Below are 21,458 nucleotides of genomic sequence, written 5' to 3' on the forward strand. Positions count from 1 at the left end.
GAGATTGGCTTACTCTCCAACAGTGAGACATGGTTTTGATCTTCCATAAAAAAAGCTGAAAAAATGTTAAGGGGGTTTGGGGGTCCTCCCCCAATGGGGTCTCAAGAGGCAGTGCCCCTGATCCAGGGTCCAGGGGGCTGAAGACCTCCAGCCAAAAATGCAGGGGCCCCAAGTGGCCGAGTGGTCTAAAGCACTCATCATTATGGATCACTGCAATCTCACCTCTGTCTGTGCCAGTTCGAGTCTTGGATTCAGCCAATGAGGGTATGTGAGAAAGCTTGCCAGTAGCTTCTCGTGGGTCGGTGGTTCTTTCCAGGGTTTTCCCAGGTTGTTCCTCCACCATTAATACTGGCCGCCATGTATAGCCTATCATGTGCTGAAAAATGACATTAAACCCAACAACAACAACAAAAACGCATTTTATAATCATAAACTGCTCCTGGTACAACTTATGATGATATATGAAACAAAATAATCATTTGAAAAACTAATAAACCTACCAAAAATGTTCAACTTGACTTGAATAATTTCACAATATTTACTGTCACATGAATTTGTTCTCCAATACTAGTGATGCTGAAGTTATTTCATGTGCATGTCATTTTTTGCAGCAAACACATTATACTTCTCTCTTTTCATAACAAATAAAATACACACCCAAATAGATCAACTACATACAAATAATCCCATACATTCACTTGTCTTTTTCTCCACTGGACACAACCTATTGATATGCCAGTTGAGCTATTTTTGTGGCTTTGACAAAGATTTCTTTAACCTTCCTTTTTGTTGCCACTGACTTTTTTGGCTCAATGTGCAATTGTTTCTTTTGCTTCTCAACAAGAGCCTTTATCCTTTCAAGGTGGTGCTTGTATTGGCAACAGGCACTACACATTCTGACAGAGGGCTACAGCTGTTCTCTCATGCAAGAAATCTTTCTTCTTATAGTAATTAACTGCACTTTTTCCAGGTGCCTTCTGAGCTTCAATTTTTCTGTATGCAGCTCCTTTTGTAGGTGCTGTTCTAAACTTTTCCAAATGCAATTACCATAATTTAGATCTTTCTTGCAGAGGTCACAAAATGCCAGTCCTCTAGTGTTCAGTTTTCTTATAAACTGACCAACTAAATTTCCATCAACTTTTCTCTCCAGCCATTCCCATTTCCAGACATTTTTTAAACTTTTATCTAATCATTTTGTGTCATGGTCTCTCTCAACAACTCAGGACTCCATGTTTTGCAAGCATGCTTCTTTCCATTGCCATTGGTTTCCATTACATAAAGATTCATTGGATGAATTTAAACTTTTGACCAATCAGAATAATCTTTAAGAGACTCTTGTGCTAACTAATATATGGAACGAATACTTTACAAGGGTCATTGCAGAATGGAACCAAAGAGACAGTTTAAAAAAAACAACAGATTGGAGATGATATAAAAAAGGGACTATATCAAGAAAAATCTGATTCAAGTCAAAAGAAAAGCAGAATTCCACTTTAAAATGGAGAAAAATCATGACTGAACAGTGCTGGAAACTCATAAGGCCATTGAGCTGTCTAGTGGGAAAGCTCCAGGAGCAGACTCCATCCCAGCAGAAACGCATACCCCAGTAATTCAAAGCATCATCATCATCCACATTTAGAAACGCAGAGGTAATCACCAATCCTGTGACAACCATAGAGGGATCTCTCTACTCTGCAGCGCAGGTAAGGTCCTCACCAGGCTACTGCTGAATAGATGCACAGAGAACCTTGATCATTGGCCTACTGCCAGAAAGTCAGTATGGCTTCAGAAAGGAGAAAAGCACCATCGACATGATCTTTGCTGCCAGGCAGATGCAAGAAAAGTGTCTTGAACAAAATATCCAGCAAAACACCACCTTCATGGACCTGACTAAGGCATTCAACACTGTCAGCCGGGAAGGCATTTGGAAGATCATGGTGAGGCATTTTCATGATGGCATGTTTGCCAGAATCCAGGACCAGGGTAACTATTCCGAACCATTTGCAGTTACGAATGGTGTGAAACAAGGATGTGTCTTAGCCCCAACTCTCTTCAGCCTCATTCTCCGCAATGTTGATGGATGCTTTCAAGGACAGTGATGTGGGAGTAGGTCTCTGGTACCATCTGGATGGGAAGTTTTTCAACCTGAGGAGGCTTCAAGCCAAAACTAAAGTTGAACACATTCGTGACCTATTTGCAGATGACTGTGCCCTCAACTCCAGCATGGAGGCAGGCATGCAACAGAATGTGGACCTTTTTTCCACAGCCTGCACCAATTTCAGACTCACCATCTCTACCAGCAAGACAGAGGTTCTCCATCAGCCAGCTCCTGGAGAAGATTCCCTGGAACCATCCATCACTGTCAATGGCCAAAAACTCAAAAATGTAGACAGGTTCACATACCACGGCAGCACCCTCTCACATAGACGATGAGGTCAACACCAGGATTGCCAAAGACAGCATATCATTGGCAGACTCAACTCAAATGTCTGGGAGAGGAGAGGCATCAAGCTTGCCACCAAACTCAAAGTCTATGCAGTGGTTGTTCTCCTCACCCTCCTCTATGCTTGCAAGACATGGACTGTGTATAGCCGCCATGTTAAAAAACTGAACGACTTCCACATCAGCTCCCTGAGAAAACTACTGAAAATCAGATGGCAGGACGAGGTATCAAACACGGAGGTGCTCACTCTGGCTGGCATGACAAGCATCCACACCGCGCTGTGCAAGGCACAACCTGATGGGCTGGCCATGTTGTCTGCATGCTAGTAGAACTCATACCTAAGACTGTCTTCTATGGAGAGCTACAGCAAGGCAAGAGATCTCACGGTGGTCAAAAAAAAAAATGGTACAAGGACACCCTCAAAGCCTTGCTGATAAACTGACAGCTGGAAGAGTGTTGCTGCTAATCAATCTGCTTGACGCAGTCAAGTCAATGCCAGTGCGGCAGCCTTTGAGCAGAAAAAACTGGTGGACACAGCTGAGGAACGGGACCTGCGCAAAACCAGGAATAGCAAGTTCCACAACTCCCAGTCAGCAACCTGTATGTACATCCATGTCCCCACAGCAACAGACTCTTCCAGGCCCAGACTGGACTAATCAGCCATCTCTGGACCTGCCACCCCAGTGAATAGATGACATTGAATGGTCCTCATCAACACTCATGGACGAACATTATATATATATATATATAGTCAGTTTTATTGAGATATGGTAGAGTGATTATTTTATACTTTTAAAAAAGTAATTGTTGAAGGATATATGATGCAAAGCAGAAGTGTAACTGGTCATGCTGAAAATAAGATATTTGTACAGTATATATATTTGAATCAATAAACTGATGTGACAGTGGTCTCTTTTACCACACATTATTGCTTACTCACACTATTACAGTGTTGACTGAGATGTTTTGAGATTTCTAAGATGACAATGTCCATACTGTGATCGTACGATTTCAGCTACAGATGCATGACCAAACAGACAAAACATGGTCTGACTTTGACAGATTAAAAAAACATTTAGAAAATAATATTCATGTACTTATATATATACCTGGACATAATCTAGTAATTCCTCTTTAATCTTCTGTACATCTGGATCTACTCCAAAAGCAGATTTATAACGGCTGCATAATTCCACAAAAGGGAGACTACCTCCACTTTCATCCATCAGGAGTTGTAAAACCTGACGAGCAAGAACAGGGACACTGGTTCTGTTTGTAAGGAAAACATACTTCTTGCCTTCGTAAATCTCAATCTGTAACAAGAATACTGCTTAATTGTAAAAGATGCCACACTAACATTATTTTTTCAAAAATTTCCATCTCAAATGGTACTGAATCACTTTTCCCCAATGAGGATATAGTTATATCATTCTATTTACATAGATCTATATGTACATGAATCTACCCAGGCCTGACAGGAACACGTTAACCAAATTAACTGATACATGTTACAGAGAACTTAATTTGCTGTTCAGAAACAAAATGCAAAATAAATATAGTAAAGCTTTAATACTTCAGATATCAATCTCTTTAATAATTGAAACTTCACTCAAGTGTCTTATTAGTTCTGGCAAAACACCTCTATAATACTGAACAAAAAGTTTGGGCCCATAGTATTCTTAGGTTTTAAAATTTTACTTTATCCATTTTCAGATTATCGGATGTTAAGGATTATCCCCCTTTGGAGTGATAATTACATTCTGTACAAACCTTTTCTGTACTTTGCTGGTGATGACCTTTAGAAATATGTATGCATGTACTGTGGACAAAATAAATTCAATTTAATAAAAGAAAAAAATAATTAGCATGCCACTACATCAAAGGGAAACTACTCCATCTTGTTTTATCCTATTTTATTGATTCATTATTTGTAGAAAACATGCAAACAATTTAAAAAATTACATTAAAAAAGTTTATTCAATATTAAAGGTGTATATTATGTTTGGTTAAAATCCAATAATTCCCAGTAAAGTTATCATGCAGAAAATTGTTGACTAAAGGACAGCAGAATGAATGTAATGGATGGACAGACAAACTTGATGGACATTATTATGCAAATGAATGGGAAAGATCTTCACACCATGAAGCTTTCTGCCAAATATGAACATTTTTTAAAGTGCTTTTTTCAGAAGAAGTCATACAAGGTTTCCCCTTTTTTCTTGTGAAATTGGACATAATTTGTAAAGGATCGGCATCTTTTTGTCTGAATTTGAATGGTACTCGAGCCATGATGCTTTCTGTCTAATTGGTCAATTACTGATAGTTTTTGAAAGTCATTTAATTTTTTTTCTTTATTTAGTAAGGATGGACACAACTGATGGTGGGTTGACATGGTTAGGTCTAATAGAAATCAAGAAATGAACTTGACATTCAAATCTGAACCAGCTTAAGTAAAGAATGAAATATAGGTCATAGCAACCCACCTTTGTACTGAGGTGTAGTCAAGATGCATCTCCCCATTAAGTTTCAAAATTATATGTGTAACAGTATGAATACATTGCACAAACATCCTGGGCAAAATACAACACTCAAGAATGTACAACTAATGTACATAAAATGAACAAAGTTACCCCACTTAATCCCTCCCCATGGGGCAGATGTGTAAAACTCACTCCAAACTGTTGCCTAGGAAACTGTTGAAAAAAGAATGTTTTACATCGAGTGAGGCTGTACATATGTAGATGCTTTTATCTGTGTGGATAACACCAATGCTGACACTGGGGAAATACAATAGCTATTTCGTGCTTCACAGAGTTGAGTTTAAAAAGATACTAACAACATTTACTTATCTTCCAATTTGTTTGACAACATGCTCAAAACGTTTTTGCCATTGGACTGGACTAGAAATGTTTGGTAATTAGGTATTATGTATTTTCCAGGAACTAACATAGCTTGTAGTCAATTTATTAATTTCTAGAAACATCAAAGTGGCATAAAACACTGTTGTTGGAGAAATTATATAGATAGATTTTGAGAAAGAAAAATACATTTCTGTTAATAAATGGTATGAAAAAAGTAGTGAATTATAAAAATATCACCACTGAAGCAAGAGCATCTTGAACTGAACACGAGACATTTACTGGTTCATTTAATAATAGTATCTCTTTTCTTTACATATTTTTTAAAGCTCTGCAAGCTTTCACATTAAATTTCACAAATATCTGGCTTTTAAGTTATTTTTAAGAAAACAATGTCCAAAAAGAGCCATCAAACTTTGGGGACCTCTGCCCAATATATATTATTAATCTGCACAGACCCTTTCCCTTTTTTGTCAGCCACAAACTACTTACCTTGAGAAGATGTTTCAGCTTTGAGAGCAACTCCTCTATAGATTTAACATGGAGGTCCTTAAGAGGGAGGCAGTAGCCATACTGGAGGGTGAAGTTCAGTGAAATGTCCTCCAGTGGCAGGTAGTTGACATTCTTATGCTTGATGATGGCTGCAATCTGCTCAGCCACCACCTTCCGCAGCTCTGTCTCGGTCAGATGAAGGATCTTTTCTTCCCCTTCCTCTTCTTCCACCTGAAGGCAACATATGCATGAAATGCTTGCATACAATAAAGGTGGTTAGAACATACATACAGTCAAGATAAATTGCAATAACAATGTAAAGCTCATTATAAGATTACAAAGAGAAAAAGTCAATACAAAATAAGTTGCACATCTAAAATTATCATCTCTACATCATACTAGAGATCAAAATGTGATTGATAGCAATGTACACATCTATGAAACTGTCAACATTTGCTGACATATGCTTCAAGACATGTACCATGATCAGAGCACACCTCCCTGCTGCTCTGTACCCTACACTGACTATCCATTCAATCCAGAATCAAACACAAAATTTGTTCTCTGTGCTACGTCTCACTGTCGGACTCTAGTCCAACATACCTATCCGACCTTACCCATGTGTACACACCAGCAAGATACTTACGCTCCTCTTCCAACAATCATATACTCATTATTCCCACTATGAAAACAAAGTCATATGGACAGCATTCTTTTGCATACCAGGGCCCAGCAACATGGAATGAATTGCCCACTGAACTTAGACACAAAGACAGTGATCACATTCAAGAGTGCTCTCAAAACTCACTTATTTCGACTGCAAGAACAAACTTAAAGACCTAATAATGTTTCCTACCTTAAATATTCTCATCATGTTTTTTTATGTTTTCTAATTTCATGGTGTTTATTTTTGTAATCATATTATATACATTTTTCATGTTATAGGTGTTGTCTAATGTTGTAAAGCGCTTAGAGCTTCTAAAGGTCAGGCGCTATACAAAGTCCTCATTATTATTATTATTATTATTATCATTATTATTATTATTATAATATTGCCCTAAAGTTCAGGGTTAGGGAGTTATTGTATGACAGACTGTGTACTTTGATTTTTGGTTTTAATGGCACTTTAACACAGTAGGCTGTGTACCATTAGCTTAAAGTCTTAGATACAAAATTCAGATCTAACCTCAACCACCCAAGGGATGGCCTCAAACAGATCCAGAAGTTTGGTAACTCCATAGTCTGCTACCCGGCACTGGCGTCCAAAATGATGATGGTAGGCTGGGATAAACTTGTTGAAGGGCATCCTGCACTGAGGGTTGTGTTTGAGCAGATCCACAACCTCCAAAGCAAACTGCTTCATTCTCTCCACCTCTTCTGCTGTCTGGTCTGCTGAAACAATATAGCAGTACACTTTAAAAATTTTGTATTCAGGACCACCATAAAGCCATCTTCACTAGTTAGGTTATGATATGTTAGAGATTTGTAGCTGTGATTAACACCAGTCTCACAGAAATAAAGCAAAATGCAAAATGAAACAATCACTATCAGGAAAGATTTTTTCACTAGCAGTGCTCTTCTTCAAAGTGAGCTCAGCAGTTCTGTGACATTTTATATAATGCATCAGCTTTTGGGACATTTCACGCAACCCATTGATTCTGTGACATTTCATGCAACCCATCAATTTTGTGACATTTCATGCAACCCATCAACTCTGTGACATTCCATGCAACCCATCAATTTTGGGACATTCCATGCAACCCATCAATTCTGTGACATTTCATGCAACCCATTGATTCTGTGACATTTCATGCAACCCATCAATTTTGGGACATTTCATGCAACCCATCAATTTTGGGACATTTCATGCAACCCATCAATTTTGAGACATTTCATGCAACCCATCAATTCTGTGACATTTCATGCAACCCATCAATTTTGTGACATTTCATGCAACCCATCAATTCTGTGACATTTCATGCAACCCATCAATTTTGTGACATTTCATGCAACCCATCAATTCTGTGACATTTCATGCAACCCATCAATTTTGTGACATTTCATGCAACCCATCAATTCTGTGACATTTCATGCAACCCATCAATTTTGTGACATTCCATGCAACCCATCAATTCTGTGACATTTCGTGCAACCCATTGATTCTGTGACAATTCATGCAACCCATTGATTCTGTGACATTCCACAGAGCCCATCAATTTTGTGACATTCCATGGAACCAATCAACTTTATGACTTTTCATGCAACAGAAGGAGAAATTTTCATTACTGAAACTCACAAGATTTTAGCATTATTAAATTAAGAACACTTTTCATGATAGCATTCTAAGGTCATAAGGAAACAAAACTTATGTGTTTGTGTATGATGCTATGTTGATATAGATTAGATGTAAGTAATATATTGTGGCAATTGCTCTAGCACAATGAGATTATCCAAGTTAAAATAACATTGATCACTTCCAACAATGAGGGATGTTAGAATAAAACTGCTTTCTTGAGTAATAGTTTCATTGCAAATGGCCCTGCTCAATACTATTTGCCTGATAGTACATGTACTCTGCACAGGAAATGGTGTCTGGAGAACAGACATTTAGGGGCTAAAATCCTCTAAATTATAGTGTGGAATACTGGAACTAACACTCACTAAAGGTCTCGTCAGTTCAGTCAAAATCTAACATTACTTTGGAAAGTTAAGCCATGATAACTCCGAAGAATAGGCAATTTGGACCATATTTCCATTAAATAATGTTATATAATGCTGGAAAACTCAAATTCTTTCAAGATCTCATTAGTATAAAACTGTGTATCAAATTTGATTGAAATCTTTGGTAAGGCAATGCTGCAAACACCTACTGCAGGAGGATGGATGACCAGGGGCAAAACTCCTATAATGATGGCCTGATGGAGTTCACAAACTCATTCAAGTTTTAAAAAACAAAGCTGCAAGTCTGATTTTGTTAAAATCCAGGTCTCATCAACATAAAATCGGGAGGACAGACAATCAGGGGACATAGCACCTGTAAATGATGCTATACAATGCTAGAAAACAGTCAATGTATCAGCAATATAAAGATGTTTGTCAAATTTGGCTGAAATTCATCAATGGTATAGTTAAGATAAAGAAATAAATGGGTGGAAATGGAACAAGCAAGGGCCATAACCATGGTTCGCACAGCCTTGGAGAGTTTATTTTCAAGGACTTTTTAAGAAGTCTTCCAGCAATTCAGTTTTCAAACAGCATATTTTGTCTCACTGGAAAAAAAAGATTATGATGTTTAGAATGCAATTTGCAAAAGTAATTAGCATGCCACTAGAGCAAAGAGATCTGCCTAATTTTATCCCATTCATTATTTTTAGAAAATAAAAAACAAGATTGAAATTAAAAAGTGATGTTGTTGTTGTTGTTATTGTAGGGTTTAACGCCATTTTTCAGCACACGATAGGCTATACATGGCGGCCAGTATTAATGGTGGAGGAAGAACCCGGGAAAACCCTGGAAAGAACCACCGACCCACGAGAAGCTACTGGCATGCTTTCTCACATACCTGCATTGGCTGAATCTGAGACTCAAACCCACGCAGACAGAGGTGAGATAGCAGTGATCCGTAACGGAGAGCGCTTTAGACCACTCGGCCACTCAGAGCCCCTAAAAAGTGATGTACTGTATCCAGTTATGTTTATTACTCTAAAATAAATTTTAAAAAAATTTGGCATATTCAATGGTGAAATCAACTGTTTTTTTATATTCATGTAGATTTCAAGGCAACCATTAAAAACTTGTGGATGTTTTTTGAATTTGTGTTAACCATGATAACTTTTCTAGACATAGGGTGAAAACCATAAACTCCCTTAAGCACTTATCAGTATACAGGTGCATACTAAATTTGCTAAAATCCACCAACTTGCTGAAATATTTCCCTGCAGAAAACTAATTGCTGAATAAAGGACAGCTGGATGGATGCATGGATGACCTGGGAATGCTAATTAGGAAACCAATTGTAGTTAAAACATTAATTGCAATGTTGTATTTAAAATAAATTATGAACAAAACATTAATAGAAATAATGAAAAATGTACATTTCTTGTATATAATAACAATAAGAGGCTGAAGTGGACATGACATTGTTCACCTGCCTAATAGCCAAGTGCAAAAGCAGTTGGCCAAGAAATCTTGGTCAGTAGGATCCTTTCTGTTGAAATATCTTTCAGTGATGTTCATTGCACATAATGAAAACACCTGCTTCAAGGTCTCTCCATTTGTCATATCTTCATCCATATCTGACGGCACATCAGCAACAATGTTCCTATATTGAAAGACTCCTATGCCAGAATGCTTTGTATCAAGCTTGGTTGAAATCCGTTGAGCTGTTTGGGGAGGGGATAAAGTTGTTTCAATGTTTTCCAATATTTAGCAATGACAGCCATAGCAGAACATAATCATTTGCACAAATGTGAAAGACATTCAAGTTAGAGACACTTTCTGTCAAATTTGATCAAATTTTGTTGCGACTTTTTAATAAGAATTTGTATTTCTATTTTTAGCAACAGCAGTCATATCTAAAAGCAGATTTGTAAAAGTTTTAAAGTCCATCATGTCAATACTTTCTGTAAAATTTGATCAAATTCTGTGAAGTGATTCTTGAAATGAATCAAGTTATTCAAAAATTTTACAAATATTTTCAGAATCTGACTATCTGATGGAAAATTTATATGTCTGCATAAAAGATGTTACTACATGAATTCTTTCTGTAAAATTTAAAAAACCATCCTATTTTAGTAAAGACAGCTATATTTGATGTGTGTGTGTGATTTAGATTTTTAACGTAGCTTTAACAATTTTTCAGTCATATCGCTACCATGTCTGCAGTGTGGCAGTTTATAGTGTTGTCTAGCACTGGGGTATCATGCCGCAGATATGTAGCATGATGACCAACCCAGTCACATTATCCTGACACCAGGCTAACCAGTCCTAACACTAACCTCTTAATGCTGAGTGCCAAGTGAGGCAGCTGTTAGTACCATTTTTGTTAAGTCTTTGGTATGACTCAGCCAGGGATTGAACCCATGACTTCACATCTGAGGTGGCTATATTTGATGGTGGATTGGTATCATTTATGTAAATATAAAAGTCATGACAGGACACATGTTGAAAGGTACTGATCAAATTTTATCAGGCAGTTTTGGAGAACAAGTCATCAAAAGGTTTCTCTGATTTGAGCAACACTGGCCACGTGTGATGGTGGGTCAGCATTGTTTTCTATCAAAAGCCCTCTTTTCATAGTTTCTTGACAAATTTGGTCAAATTCTTTTCATTTGTTCTAAGATTTGCATGAAATGAATGATCTTCATTCCATGTATGAACTTCATTTCAGCAGTTTTGGAGAAAAAGTCATTTAACGTTTTTGTCATATTTGATGGCAGACAAGCATTTTTTTATTACATGAATTTAAAAGACTTCTATCAGGCTTGACCTGATTCTTTTCTTTAGTTTGAAGTCATTAAAAGTATATACTCACTTATAAGATGAATTCAACTGCAAACTGCACAGACCCAGATCTGCCATCACATAATGTACTGGCAGATCCGGTTTTGTGCAGTTTGTTTGGAGTAAACTGTAGAACAAACAACACAGACCCTAGTCTGCAGGTGCATTATGATACAGCAGATCAGGATCTTTGTTGTTTGCAATTTAACTTATAAGTGCATATATTTTTATTTATTTATAGAAAGAGTTGCTAACCTTGAAAGAAGATTGGCATCATTTGTAATAAAATTGAAAAGTCTTAATACTAAGGTGAATTCTACGTGTTTTTAGTCTTGAGACATTTTTGAGGTTGAAGGTGAATTCTGCTAGGTTTGGTCATATGCTGTTGAGCCATTTTTTGATGTTGAAGGTGAATTCTATGAGGTTTAGTCAAATACTGCTGAGCCATTTTTGAGGTTGAAGGTGAATTCTGTGAGGTTTGGTCAAATACTGTTGAGCTGGTTTTTGAGCCACATGTTAAGTTTGGTCAAAGTCTAGTTAGTTTAATTTATAGAAACCATTTAAAGGTTTTTTATTCTGAGAAATGGTGGCAACATTTAACCAGTGCAATTCATTCAAATTTTAAGGGCCTTTATATCAGTATGGTCTGTGTCAGGTGGATTTAAAGACTTTTAAAATAACTGTTGAAGGCAACTGATTGGTTTTTCTATAATCATTAATGCTGGCCATATCTGACAGCAAACTGGCATCCAAATGTTAGACCGGTGAGTGCTAAATAACTCAATTACACCATCACCAAAAACAGTGAGTGTATGACTGGGTACTTACCCTTTAATGCATGCGATATAAAGAAACATAACTAAACATTGGTTAAGAGCTTTGAACTGCAAGACAAGGGGGAAAAAAATCTTGAAAAAAGATTCTGTCATTGATACTTTACCTCGCTTTGGAATAGAAAGAACTGTATCTGACCCTTCTTTTGTGGCCTGGAATGTGTAAAGATTTAAAACAGAACAGTTAGCATCAATAACACACAAAACCATCAAGGATTCCAACGAATGCCAGATCTTGCATGTTTTGCCAAGGCACATACCCAAATACACGTATTTACCCACATCACCAGAATAAGAAAAATAGATCACACTGACATAAGTGTGAAAATTTGTCCTTAAGAATTAGGATTTATCTGTGGTACATATAAAGTATATCACAAGATGATGGGTACAAGATATCAAGATTGTAATTAATGATAAGCTACACAAATCAATTAGGCATGCAGATTAGGTCAAAGTTACATACTTTTTAGTGTGGTCAAGCTATTTTTATTGAGATATATTCTCAGACCATTTCTCATGTGTATCTCAAAAATTTGGGTCTCAGATATTAAGAGCTCAATGAACAAACAATATAAAAGTATACATACATGTATATGCATATATAGGGTTTAAAAGTACTTCAACAACTGTGACTAAGTCTAGGTATTCATGCAAAGCATACACAGAACTAAGATAAAGGTTAAAGGAAGGTAAATCACTGAAATAATCAAATTTTTAAAAAGTCTAAGAGCTTCTCAGCTGGAACATCAACACAATGCATCCCAGGGGCAAACATTTTACCACCGTTACTCCTCTAATGAAATTCAGGAGGGTGCAACTTGTGCCAACTGTTGCAAAAAATACTTCATAATTCTGCTCCAATCTTCACTTTTGACATATCTGCTTCATTTGGAGGTAAACTAGAGCTCACAGGATACATCCATGGCATCCTCGGTGGCAAGAGTTAATAATAATAATAATGACTTTATTTAAAAACGGTAATACACTTAGTTCAAGAACTAATCAACCTTGAGACCCTCATATAAAGGAATGTATTTACTTACAAATGCACACGTATATACACATGCATAAAATGCACACATATACACACACATGCATAAAATGCACACATATACACACACATGCATAATAATAATAATAATAATAATAATAATAATGAACTAATTAACCCTGAGGCCCTCATAAAAAGGAATTTACATACAAATGCACACGTACAAACAAGCATAATAATAATAATAATAACAATGTTTTATTTATAGAAGGTGACTCGTACCTATTCATAGTAGCATACACATCTATAGACAATATATTTACTTACTTTCCTAAATTCACCAGATGGATAACTGCCCATACCTATATTGGACCCACATAGTCAATATACATGCAATATGCAATTAGTGACATTAGATGAATAAATATTATATTTAATGATGCCCAGAGGCATTTATGAATACAAATACAGTTCTTTTCTTTCTCATTTTAACAGTGACTCTTAAGCCACTGGATATATTAGGTTTGGAAGAAGGAAACAGTGGACATTTCAAATGTCAACTGGAATACTATTCCAGAGCAAAGTTGCAGAGTATCTGAAACTTTTTTGAATAATTCCTTATTTGGTTTGGAAATTTTATATTGTTTGGAGGACATGGATCGCTGTTGGGGGAGTATTACCAGGTAGCCTATACTGGAATTAAGTGACTAAATATTCACAAGCACTTTTATTGGATATCCTGGACATTAATTTGGCTTTTCTCAACCAGATTCAGTTTTTAATAGGTAATATTTTTTAACTTACCAGCCAAAGTCTCCTTGCTTTCTTTTTGGATTGATATTAGCCCAAATCCATTTTTTTGAAGAAGTGTTAACTTTGCTGTTTTTATTATTTGAATTACCCCATACTGTATTACAGTAATCTAAATAGGGTTGCATGTAACTGTTATAAAATAGTTTTCTGTGCCTTTATTGGAGAAAATGTCTAATCCTACTAGAAGCCACAACTTTAAAACTTTTTTACTGATCTGTTTAATATGCTCAGTCCATGATAGACTACTTGGTGTTTTGGTAGATAATAACCTATCATGACAGACCATTTGCAAATTTTTATCCTTCCATGTCAGACATAGTTCATCACTATCAAGATTTGTCCTTTTTTGCCATATTGAGATAAGTAATATTTTAGTTTTACCAGTATTTACCAACATGCCATTGCAATATGTGCACCAGTTGTCCAGTTTGTTTAGGGCATCCTGCAAAGAAATTTCCATTTCCTGCTTGGCGTTTTGGATGTCTGACAATGTTGTGTTGTCTGCATAGAGTTATGTAGATGAAACTGAGTCCCCTAGTAAATGTGGTAGGTCATTAATAAATAATATAAATAGTAGACCTAGAGTTGAGCTTTGTGGTACTCCATATCTAATTGTTTGAGGTTCGGACAGATCTTTATATATAAATATGTGTTCTCTCACTTAAGTATGAAGTAAATCATCACATTGGTAGATTTTCAGTTTCTTCAAAAGGATTTCATGATCCACCATGTCAAAAGCTTTCCTGAAATCTATAAATACAGATCCTATTACAGTCCTACCCTTGGGCCCGAGGAAATATTGTCAACATAGGTGGATGTCGAGATAAGTGTTGGGGGGTGGGGTGACCTGTCGTGAGTGAGTAGCAAATTACACTTTGAGTAAACAAACAATGGAAATTTTGAGTACATGAAGACAATACCAGTGTGAAATACACTTGTATATTGTCAAATTACATTTTGGTTACCTTTGTGTAATAAAATCTACAATAAAATATTGCATCGGTCACAATCCAATATGAAAAACATTCATTACGATATTCAATGTCAGCATTAGCACATGGTTGCATAGTTATTTACATGCTTCAAGTACATGTACTTAAATTGGCCTAGATTTTGGTCAGTTAGTTCCCATCTTATTGAGGCTACCAAGGGATGGGGCTATTCATAGGGAAATGAAAACCTGTCAACAAGTTTAAACAGTACATGTATTTAATTACAGAAGTCATCGTGAAAACTACACAAAAGTGAACAAGAGATATGCAGCTGATATGACTAATGAAGGCATAATATTGTATACACTGACACATGCTAATGAGGTATTAAAAGAAAATGATTTTTACAATACAGTATTGTAACAATGTCAGCTCAAGTGGTATGCATTTAAAATATATCCCAGAGATAATAAGTTATGAATTCTCTCAAAATACAAATACATGTAGCAGTAAAAGATTTTAATGACAAATACATATACATGTAATTGAGATATTATCTATAGCATAATCAATGCATACAATTACAATAAAATTTAATTTAAATTAAAATTAATTAAAATTAAATGTTTAGCACAACAAGTGGGCATGGGAGATAAGAGTACATGCATTTCTGAACTTCATGCAAGCTTCTTCTGTTTGAGCCTTGATAGTTGTTCTCTCTGACGCTGCAACTTTTCCAAGTGACCATGCACTTCTTCCGATATTACCAATGAGTTTGATTGCACAAAAAATCTTGTAAAACCATCGCACATTGAAAAGGCCTCTCTGCATGAAACAGATGGCAAAGGTAGTGTTTCCGATTCATCATTAGCATCACTGTCAATTATGTTGTCTTCCGTGCCATCTTCTGAAATGTAATCAATTTTTACGGCAGCACTAATGTCATCATCTGCTAGAGCTGCTCGGCATTGTTCCTTGTCATCCATTTCAACAGCCATCTAACAAACTCATCCATTGGAATTCCAATACCTTCATAAAAGCCATCTTCTTCAAGACTATGTGGGCTATCTGATGGAGAGAATCCATAAAATTCCTCGTTTTCGGGAGAAAAAGTGTGCATAAAGCAGTTCTGTATGGTCTCTGGCTTCACTAATCCCAAAGATTTCCTTAGGTTGTACAGAGCCCCAAGTAAATCTTCCTTAAATTCTTCTTGCTGATCAATCGCAGCCAGCTTTTTGTGGGTGAGAAGTTTTCAATAATGTAGTTTTAGATTCTGGATGATTCCTTGATCCATCGATAGTATGAGTGATGTGTTATTGGGCAGAAGAAAAATTAGTTGGACATGTTGGAGATTGTCCACACATGGGTGCGCAGAACAATTATCCACAAGCAAGGCAATTTTCTTCCTTGCACTCTCATTTTTTTGTAGAGTTTCCTTATCCACTCCATAAAAATGTCCAACGTCATCCAAGCTTTTGCATTTGCATAATAATCCACAGGAAGATGGTGCACATTTTTAAAACAGCAAGGCTTCTTAGACTTGCCAATAACTAGAAGTGACATTTTATCATTGCCAATCATGTTTGATGTGACTAGAACAGATGCGGTCTTTAGGCTGTTTTCCACCAACACATGGTTGACCTTTGATGCAGTATGTCTTGTCTGGAGTACACATAAAGAATAAATCTGTTTCGTCCGCATTGTATATATCCTCAGACTTATATTTGTGTAATATATCTTTAAGTTGGGCTTTCCATCCATCAAGCTGTGATGTGAATGCTGAGTTGGCTTCTCCACAAATCCTTTTGTATCCGATGTTATGAACTTTAAAGTGACTGAACCAACCACTTGTTGCAGCGAAGTTCTCCACACTAAGTTTTTTGCAAATTCTTTCACTTTTTCGATGATCATATCACAATCTATGGATAAGGTGGAATGTACATTGCGGGGTTTCATTGAACCATTTTGCTGTGGCCTATTTCACATCTTCAAATTTAGCAGTCTTCTGCTTCTTCCTTTGGGGAGAGAAGTTACCTTCAACACAGTCTTTCTTTATAGACTCGGCAGCTTTCATCCATCCTGATAGGGTGTTATGTTTAAGAGAAAAATTTTCACAGGCATCTTTGCGAGATGCTCCACCCTCAACTTCCATAACAGCCAGATATTTAGTTTCCAGAGACTGTAAATTTCATCTATGTTTTACACTGCCGTTGGTAGCCATAATAAATATAAATAAAGTTAAAAAGGAAACTTTCACAGCACAATAAACTTGTTTTTAAATCACCGATCACTTTGGAAAATGCAATAATCTATCAGATTTCATTGCTTTATTTAAGTTGCCACAAGAGGCTAACATTATAGGAGCAAACAAAAGCCTGTTTTTTATCCGACCACGACATTAAAGCCTGGTGGCAAGATCAACTAATTGTTGAATAAAGTACAGGTCAGAACTGTCCGCTTGCCGACAAATGATTAGGTGGGAAAATCAAAGCCTGGCGGCAAGATCAGCTAATTCTTGAACAAAGTATGGGTCGGAACTGGCAGCTTGGTGACATAAACGATTAGAAAACAAAGGATTTGTTCAAGCTGGGACCATGGGCTTCTGTCGACATGTACGTTTATTTTTTATCTCGATGTCAACATAAACATGACTATTTTTGTAATAGTAGACCAAGGGACTATGCTTTTTTGTCGAAATAGGCGGCTTGTCAACACAAGTGATGTCGATATAAGTGAGTAGGACTGTATTCGAGTTTGATCAAGTGCTTGAAGCCATTTATCAGTTAGGGAGATCATAAGGCAGTCTCACATGAATGTTTCTGTCTAAAGCCTGATTGATTAGGGTGTAACAGCATGCGTTTGGTTAAATATGACATGAACGAGTCTTGGACATGTTTTTCAATCAATTTTGACAATTTTTGTAGTTTTGAGATTGGCCAGTAGTTATCAGCATCAACTGTAGAACCAGATTGGTGAACAGGCATTAATTTTGCAGTTTTCCACATTTTGGGGACAGATGAGGTTGCAATACTACAATTGATTATGAATGTTATGCTAACTAAAATAGCTGAGGCAAAAGTTTTAATGAGTCATGAACCAACCTCATCAAGTCCTGTAGCTTTCTTGGTATCAAATTCAACGAGACATATTTTACCAACATTTTTTGACACTGGTGGGATAGAGAAACATACAGTGTGAAGCCACCATAAAACCTGACTGTCACAGACTAAATCATGTTATAACCAACCAAATCAGTTAGCTGAAGAAAATGATGCATTTACCTAAAATATGATGGGCATGTGTGTGTGTAATAAAAGTAGGTTCGAAAATGTGCTTTTGATTAAATGAAGATAAACTAGTCTGAAAAACATTTGTATATTGACAACTTACATTTGTGTAGTACAATCCATAATCCATAAAGTACTGTACTTGCATATAATACATCCATGGATTTGAGTATAGATCATATGTTATAAACTTCATGTATGACTCGCATCCCATTAGAAAACACAAATAAGACGTGTATATATAAATAAAATATGATAGTCCTCATTTTGATCTATATCCAGTTGTCACTTAATTCACTACAATTGTCGCAAGTAGCACATGGCTAAAGCTGTCTACATGCTACATGTACTTAAATTGTCCTAGATTTTGGTCAGCTGGAGACAGCTGTCATCTTGCCAAGACTAGCCAGGGGATGAGGCTATTTATAGGGAAATGAAAACTTGAACAAATTAAAAAGTTTAACAAACATCTTTGCAAGATACCCCATTTTCAATTAACCTGACAGCCAGATATCTAAGGTTTCAAAAGATTAGAAATTTAATTTGCATTATAAGCTGCCATTGGTAGCAACTGTAAGTAAATGGTTGTTTTTTTTCCTGCAAAAATTAAACTTTGATGACACAAACGTGTTCCAGTCACCATTGGAAAATGCAACAATCTATCAGCTTCTTTTGCTTTTATTTAAGTCCTTTGATGAAAGGTTATTTTTATTGAAGTTCGTAGTTAGCTTTCTTTGATGAAGGGTGCATGTGTTATTGAAGTTGCCGCTAAAGGACAGTTAGAATTCATACACTATCTCTTCCAACAAAATGATAATAAACTTTTTTAGACATTACTTTCCATACCTTAAAGAAGAAATATATAATTGTGTATGAGAAAAGTACATAAATATTAAATTTTGGGAGCCATGCCACAATCATGTTATATCTGAATTTGTGCTATAATGGAGCATGCTATAGCGGGGTCATGCTGTACCTCCTCACGGATTTTGCTATTGCAGAATCTTTTCAGTTCACTAAAGTTGCTTCTATCACTGGTTCCTTTACCTTTGTGGTAATGTTGGTGAAATGAATAACATTTGCAATGACAGTGTCATCAGTGATTATGGTGTCCTTTATCAAAAGTGAGTGAATTTGATTTGTCTGATCTTTGTGTTCGCCCAGTGAGTTAATTGAAAAACTTTCCAAACAGAATTTGTGTTGCTCATATTGTTTTCAAGCAACTAAGGTTTATTTTATAGCTTTTTTAATCATACTTTATTTATCCATACTATATATTGTGCTTGGTTTCCCATAGCCTTGAATTGGTCTTGTATTTTCATGGCATCTAGGATTTCATACTTTACATCCATAAATAAGTCAGTTCAAACCCTTGAAGCTTTATCTATGTCATCAAAAGTTTGGATTATATTCCATGTAACTTTATAGAAGCCATCCAGAAACTGTTCTTCATTCAAATTTGTGAACAATCTCTAAATGACAGTTTTGTGTGTATTTTTCCTATTTCTTGCATTTTAATTGTCAAAAACAATAGGATAGAGGTCACTAAGACCAACATTTGGTACATTAACACAAGCCACATTGTCTGGTAGGTTGGTATACATGTGATCAATAAGGGTGCTTGATCTTTCTGTTACATTGTGGACTCATTTTAGTCTTCGGCTGTCATGAATAATTATTATTAGTTGCCTTGTTATTCTGTAAAATTTTAATCCATCTGAAACAGCATTTGCAGTCACAGGCACTAAAGTTTATTAGTAAAAATGAAAAAGATTTGAGAATACCAACTCGCCGTCTACAAATTAATACAGTGGCATGATTCATAACCTGCCACCCCCAATCTATGCTAATTATCTTAACCCAGAAGTATGTCCAGCATATACTATACATTCCAAACATGTTCCACATGTTTAATAAAGTACTTTACTCATCATTTAATAACCACTTTCACGCAAAGTTTCTACTTTAAATTGTATCTTGACTAGAAAGCTATGCTATCCATGTGTTGCATGTTGAAATGTTACAATGAATTCTCATTTGTGATTATTGCTTGTTCCACTTAAAGTTATAAAAAAAAGACCAATCAGAAATCAATGTAGCTTATTCTGAGTGACAAACAGGAAGTATTGGCAGAGCAACAGACAGACTACATGAAAAAGCCGTTAGATATGTGAAATACATAAGTGAAGATATCAGGGTGTGCCATTGCACGAAACGTGCAAAATTGATATATATTTATGTACTTGGAGAATAGTGAAATGCATGAACTCCCACAAATTTGTTGAAAGTCCCACATGAAAATGTGCCTAGCAAAGTATACAATTTTTATTTAACCATTCTTGTCATGACATGTTTTTTGGGTAGCAAATGTTCTACATCTGGGTTCTTCAAGCAGGACATGAATGGTAGTGAAAATAAATTTGATTAGAACAACATGCCCAGGAATAAAAATTATGGCATAGTTTGAACCATCAATAAAGAAAGTTATGCAAATGAGTGTTAAAATACAGGCTACCTAGAAAACCCAAAAGTCTGATTCCCCGCATGGTTCATTACGGTTTCATTTGGCAAATACTTGCTGATGATAGTGATGATGACAATAATTTTTAATGTTATGGACTGTATCAGATTATTGGAGCTGGGAAAGTTAACGGAAATACCAGTGAATGATATTGAGCCCAAAATGGTGTTAAATACGAGTCTGATGTACATGTTGGATGGAAAAATAATAGACGGCATGACCCTTTTAGTGGAATTTCGAAATTAAATATAATAATGAGCCTAATTAAAATACAGACAATTTATAATGCAATTTACAATTTTTTATTTAACTAAATTCACCCTGAGAATATATGCTACAAGACTATATACATGTACATGTATCCATATGAGGGGGGTTAAGAAAATGCAATTAAGAAGTAAATATATTTATTTTAATATCTCTGTCTGTGCAAGCATTGATGGACTAAATACCCTTATACAGCATTATGGAACAGATAAGAAATTTGGCATAGTAGCCAGTAAACTACCGAGTTTTAGTTTATGTCCATGATAAATTCTATTTTGGAGCATATGTGTCCAAAAGATAACATCTGTGATCTCTGGAAAATTGTACATAACTGTCACCAAGATCAGTTTCCTAACATATTCAAGCTGACAAAGCTAGTTATGTACATACCCCTTCAGAAAGAAGCACAGAACAATATTGATAAAAAGAAAAGGAGATTAGTATGCTCTTGACAGAATTAATTAGCACATTATACAACTATAGGGTGACATCTGTCAAGGATGTTGATTTCAGTAG

At 36.0% G+C, this 21,458-nt stretch overlaps 1 protein-coding gene across 2 annotated transcripts in view; it reads right to left on the reverse strand.

Moving 5' to 3' along the window:
* Window positions 1–21,458, reverse strand: part of LOC149803584 (meiosis regulator and mRNA stability factor 1-like) — a 101,833-nt gene that overhangs the window by 26,567 nt on the left and 53,808 nt on the right. For both annotated transcript variants that reach the window (XM_089953333.1, XM_089953332.1), the window contains exons 11-14: window positions 12,236–12,281; window positions 6,980–7,182; window positions 5,794–6,024; window positions 3,553–3,756 (exon numbers count right to left, since the gene is read on the reverse strand). In XM_089953333.1, the coding sequence (XP_089809459.1) occupies window positions 3,553–3,756; window positions 5,794–6,024; window positions 6,980–7,182; window positions 12,236–12,281 (684 nt within the window). The remainder of the gene's footprint in view (window positions 1–3,552; window positions 3,757–5,793; window positions 6,025–6,979; window positions 7,183–12,235; window positions 12,282–21,458) is intronic.

This window comes from Sinohyriopsis cumingii, chromosome 3, assembly GCF_028554795.1.
Source record: "Sinohyriopsis cumingii isolate HCF-2022 chromosome 3, ASM2855479v2, whole genome shotgun sequence".
Classification (NCBI taxonomy): domain Eukaryota; kingdom Metazoa; phylum Mollusca; class Bivalvia; order Unionida; family Unionidae; genus Sinohyriopsis; species Sinohyriopsis cumingii.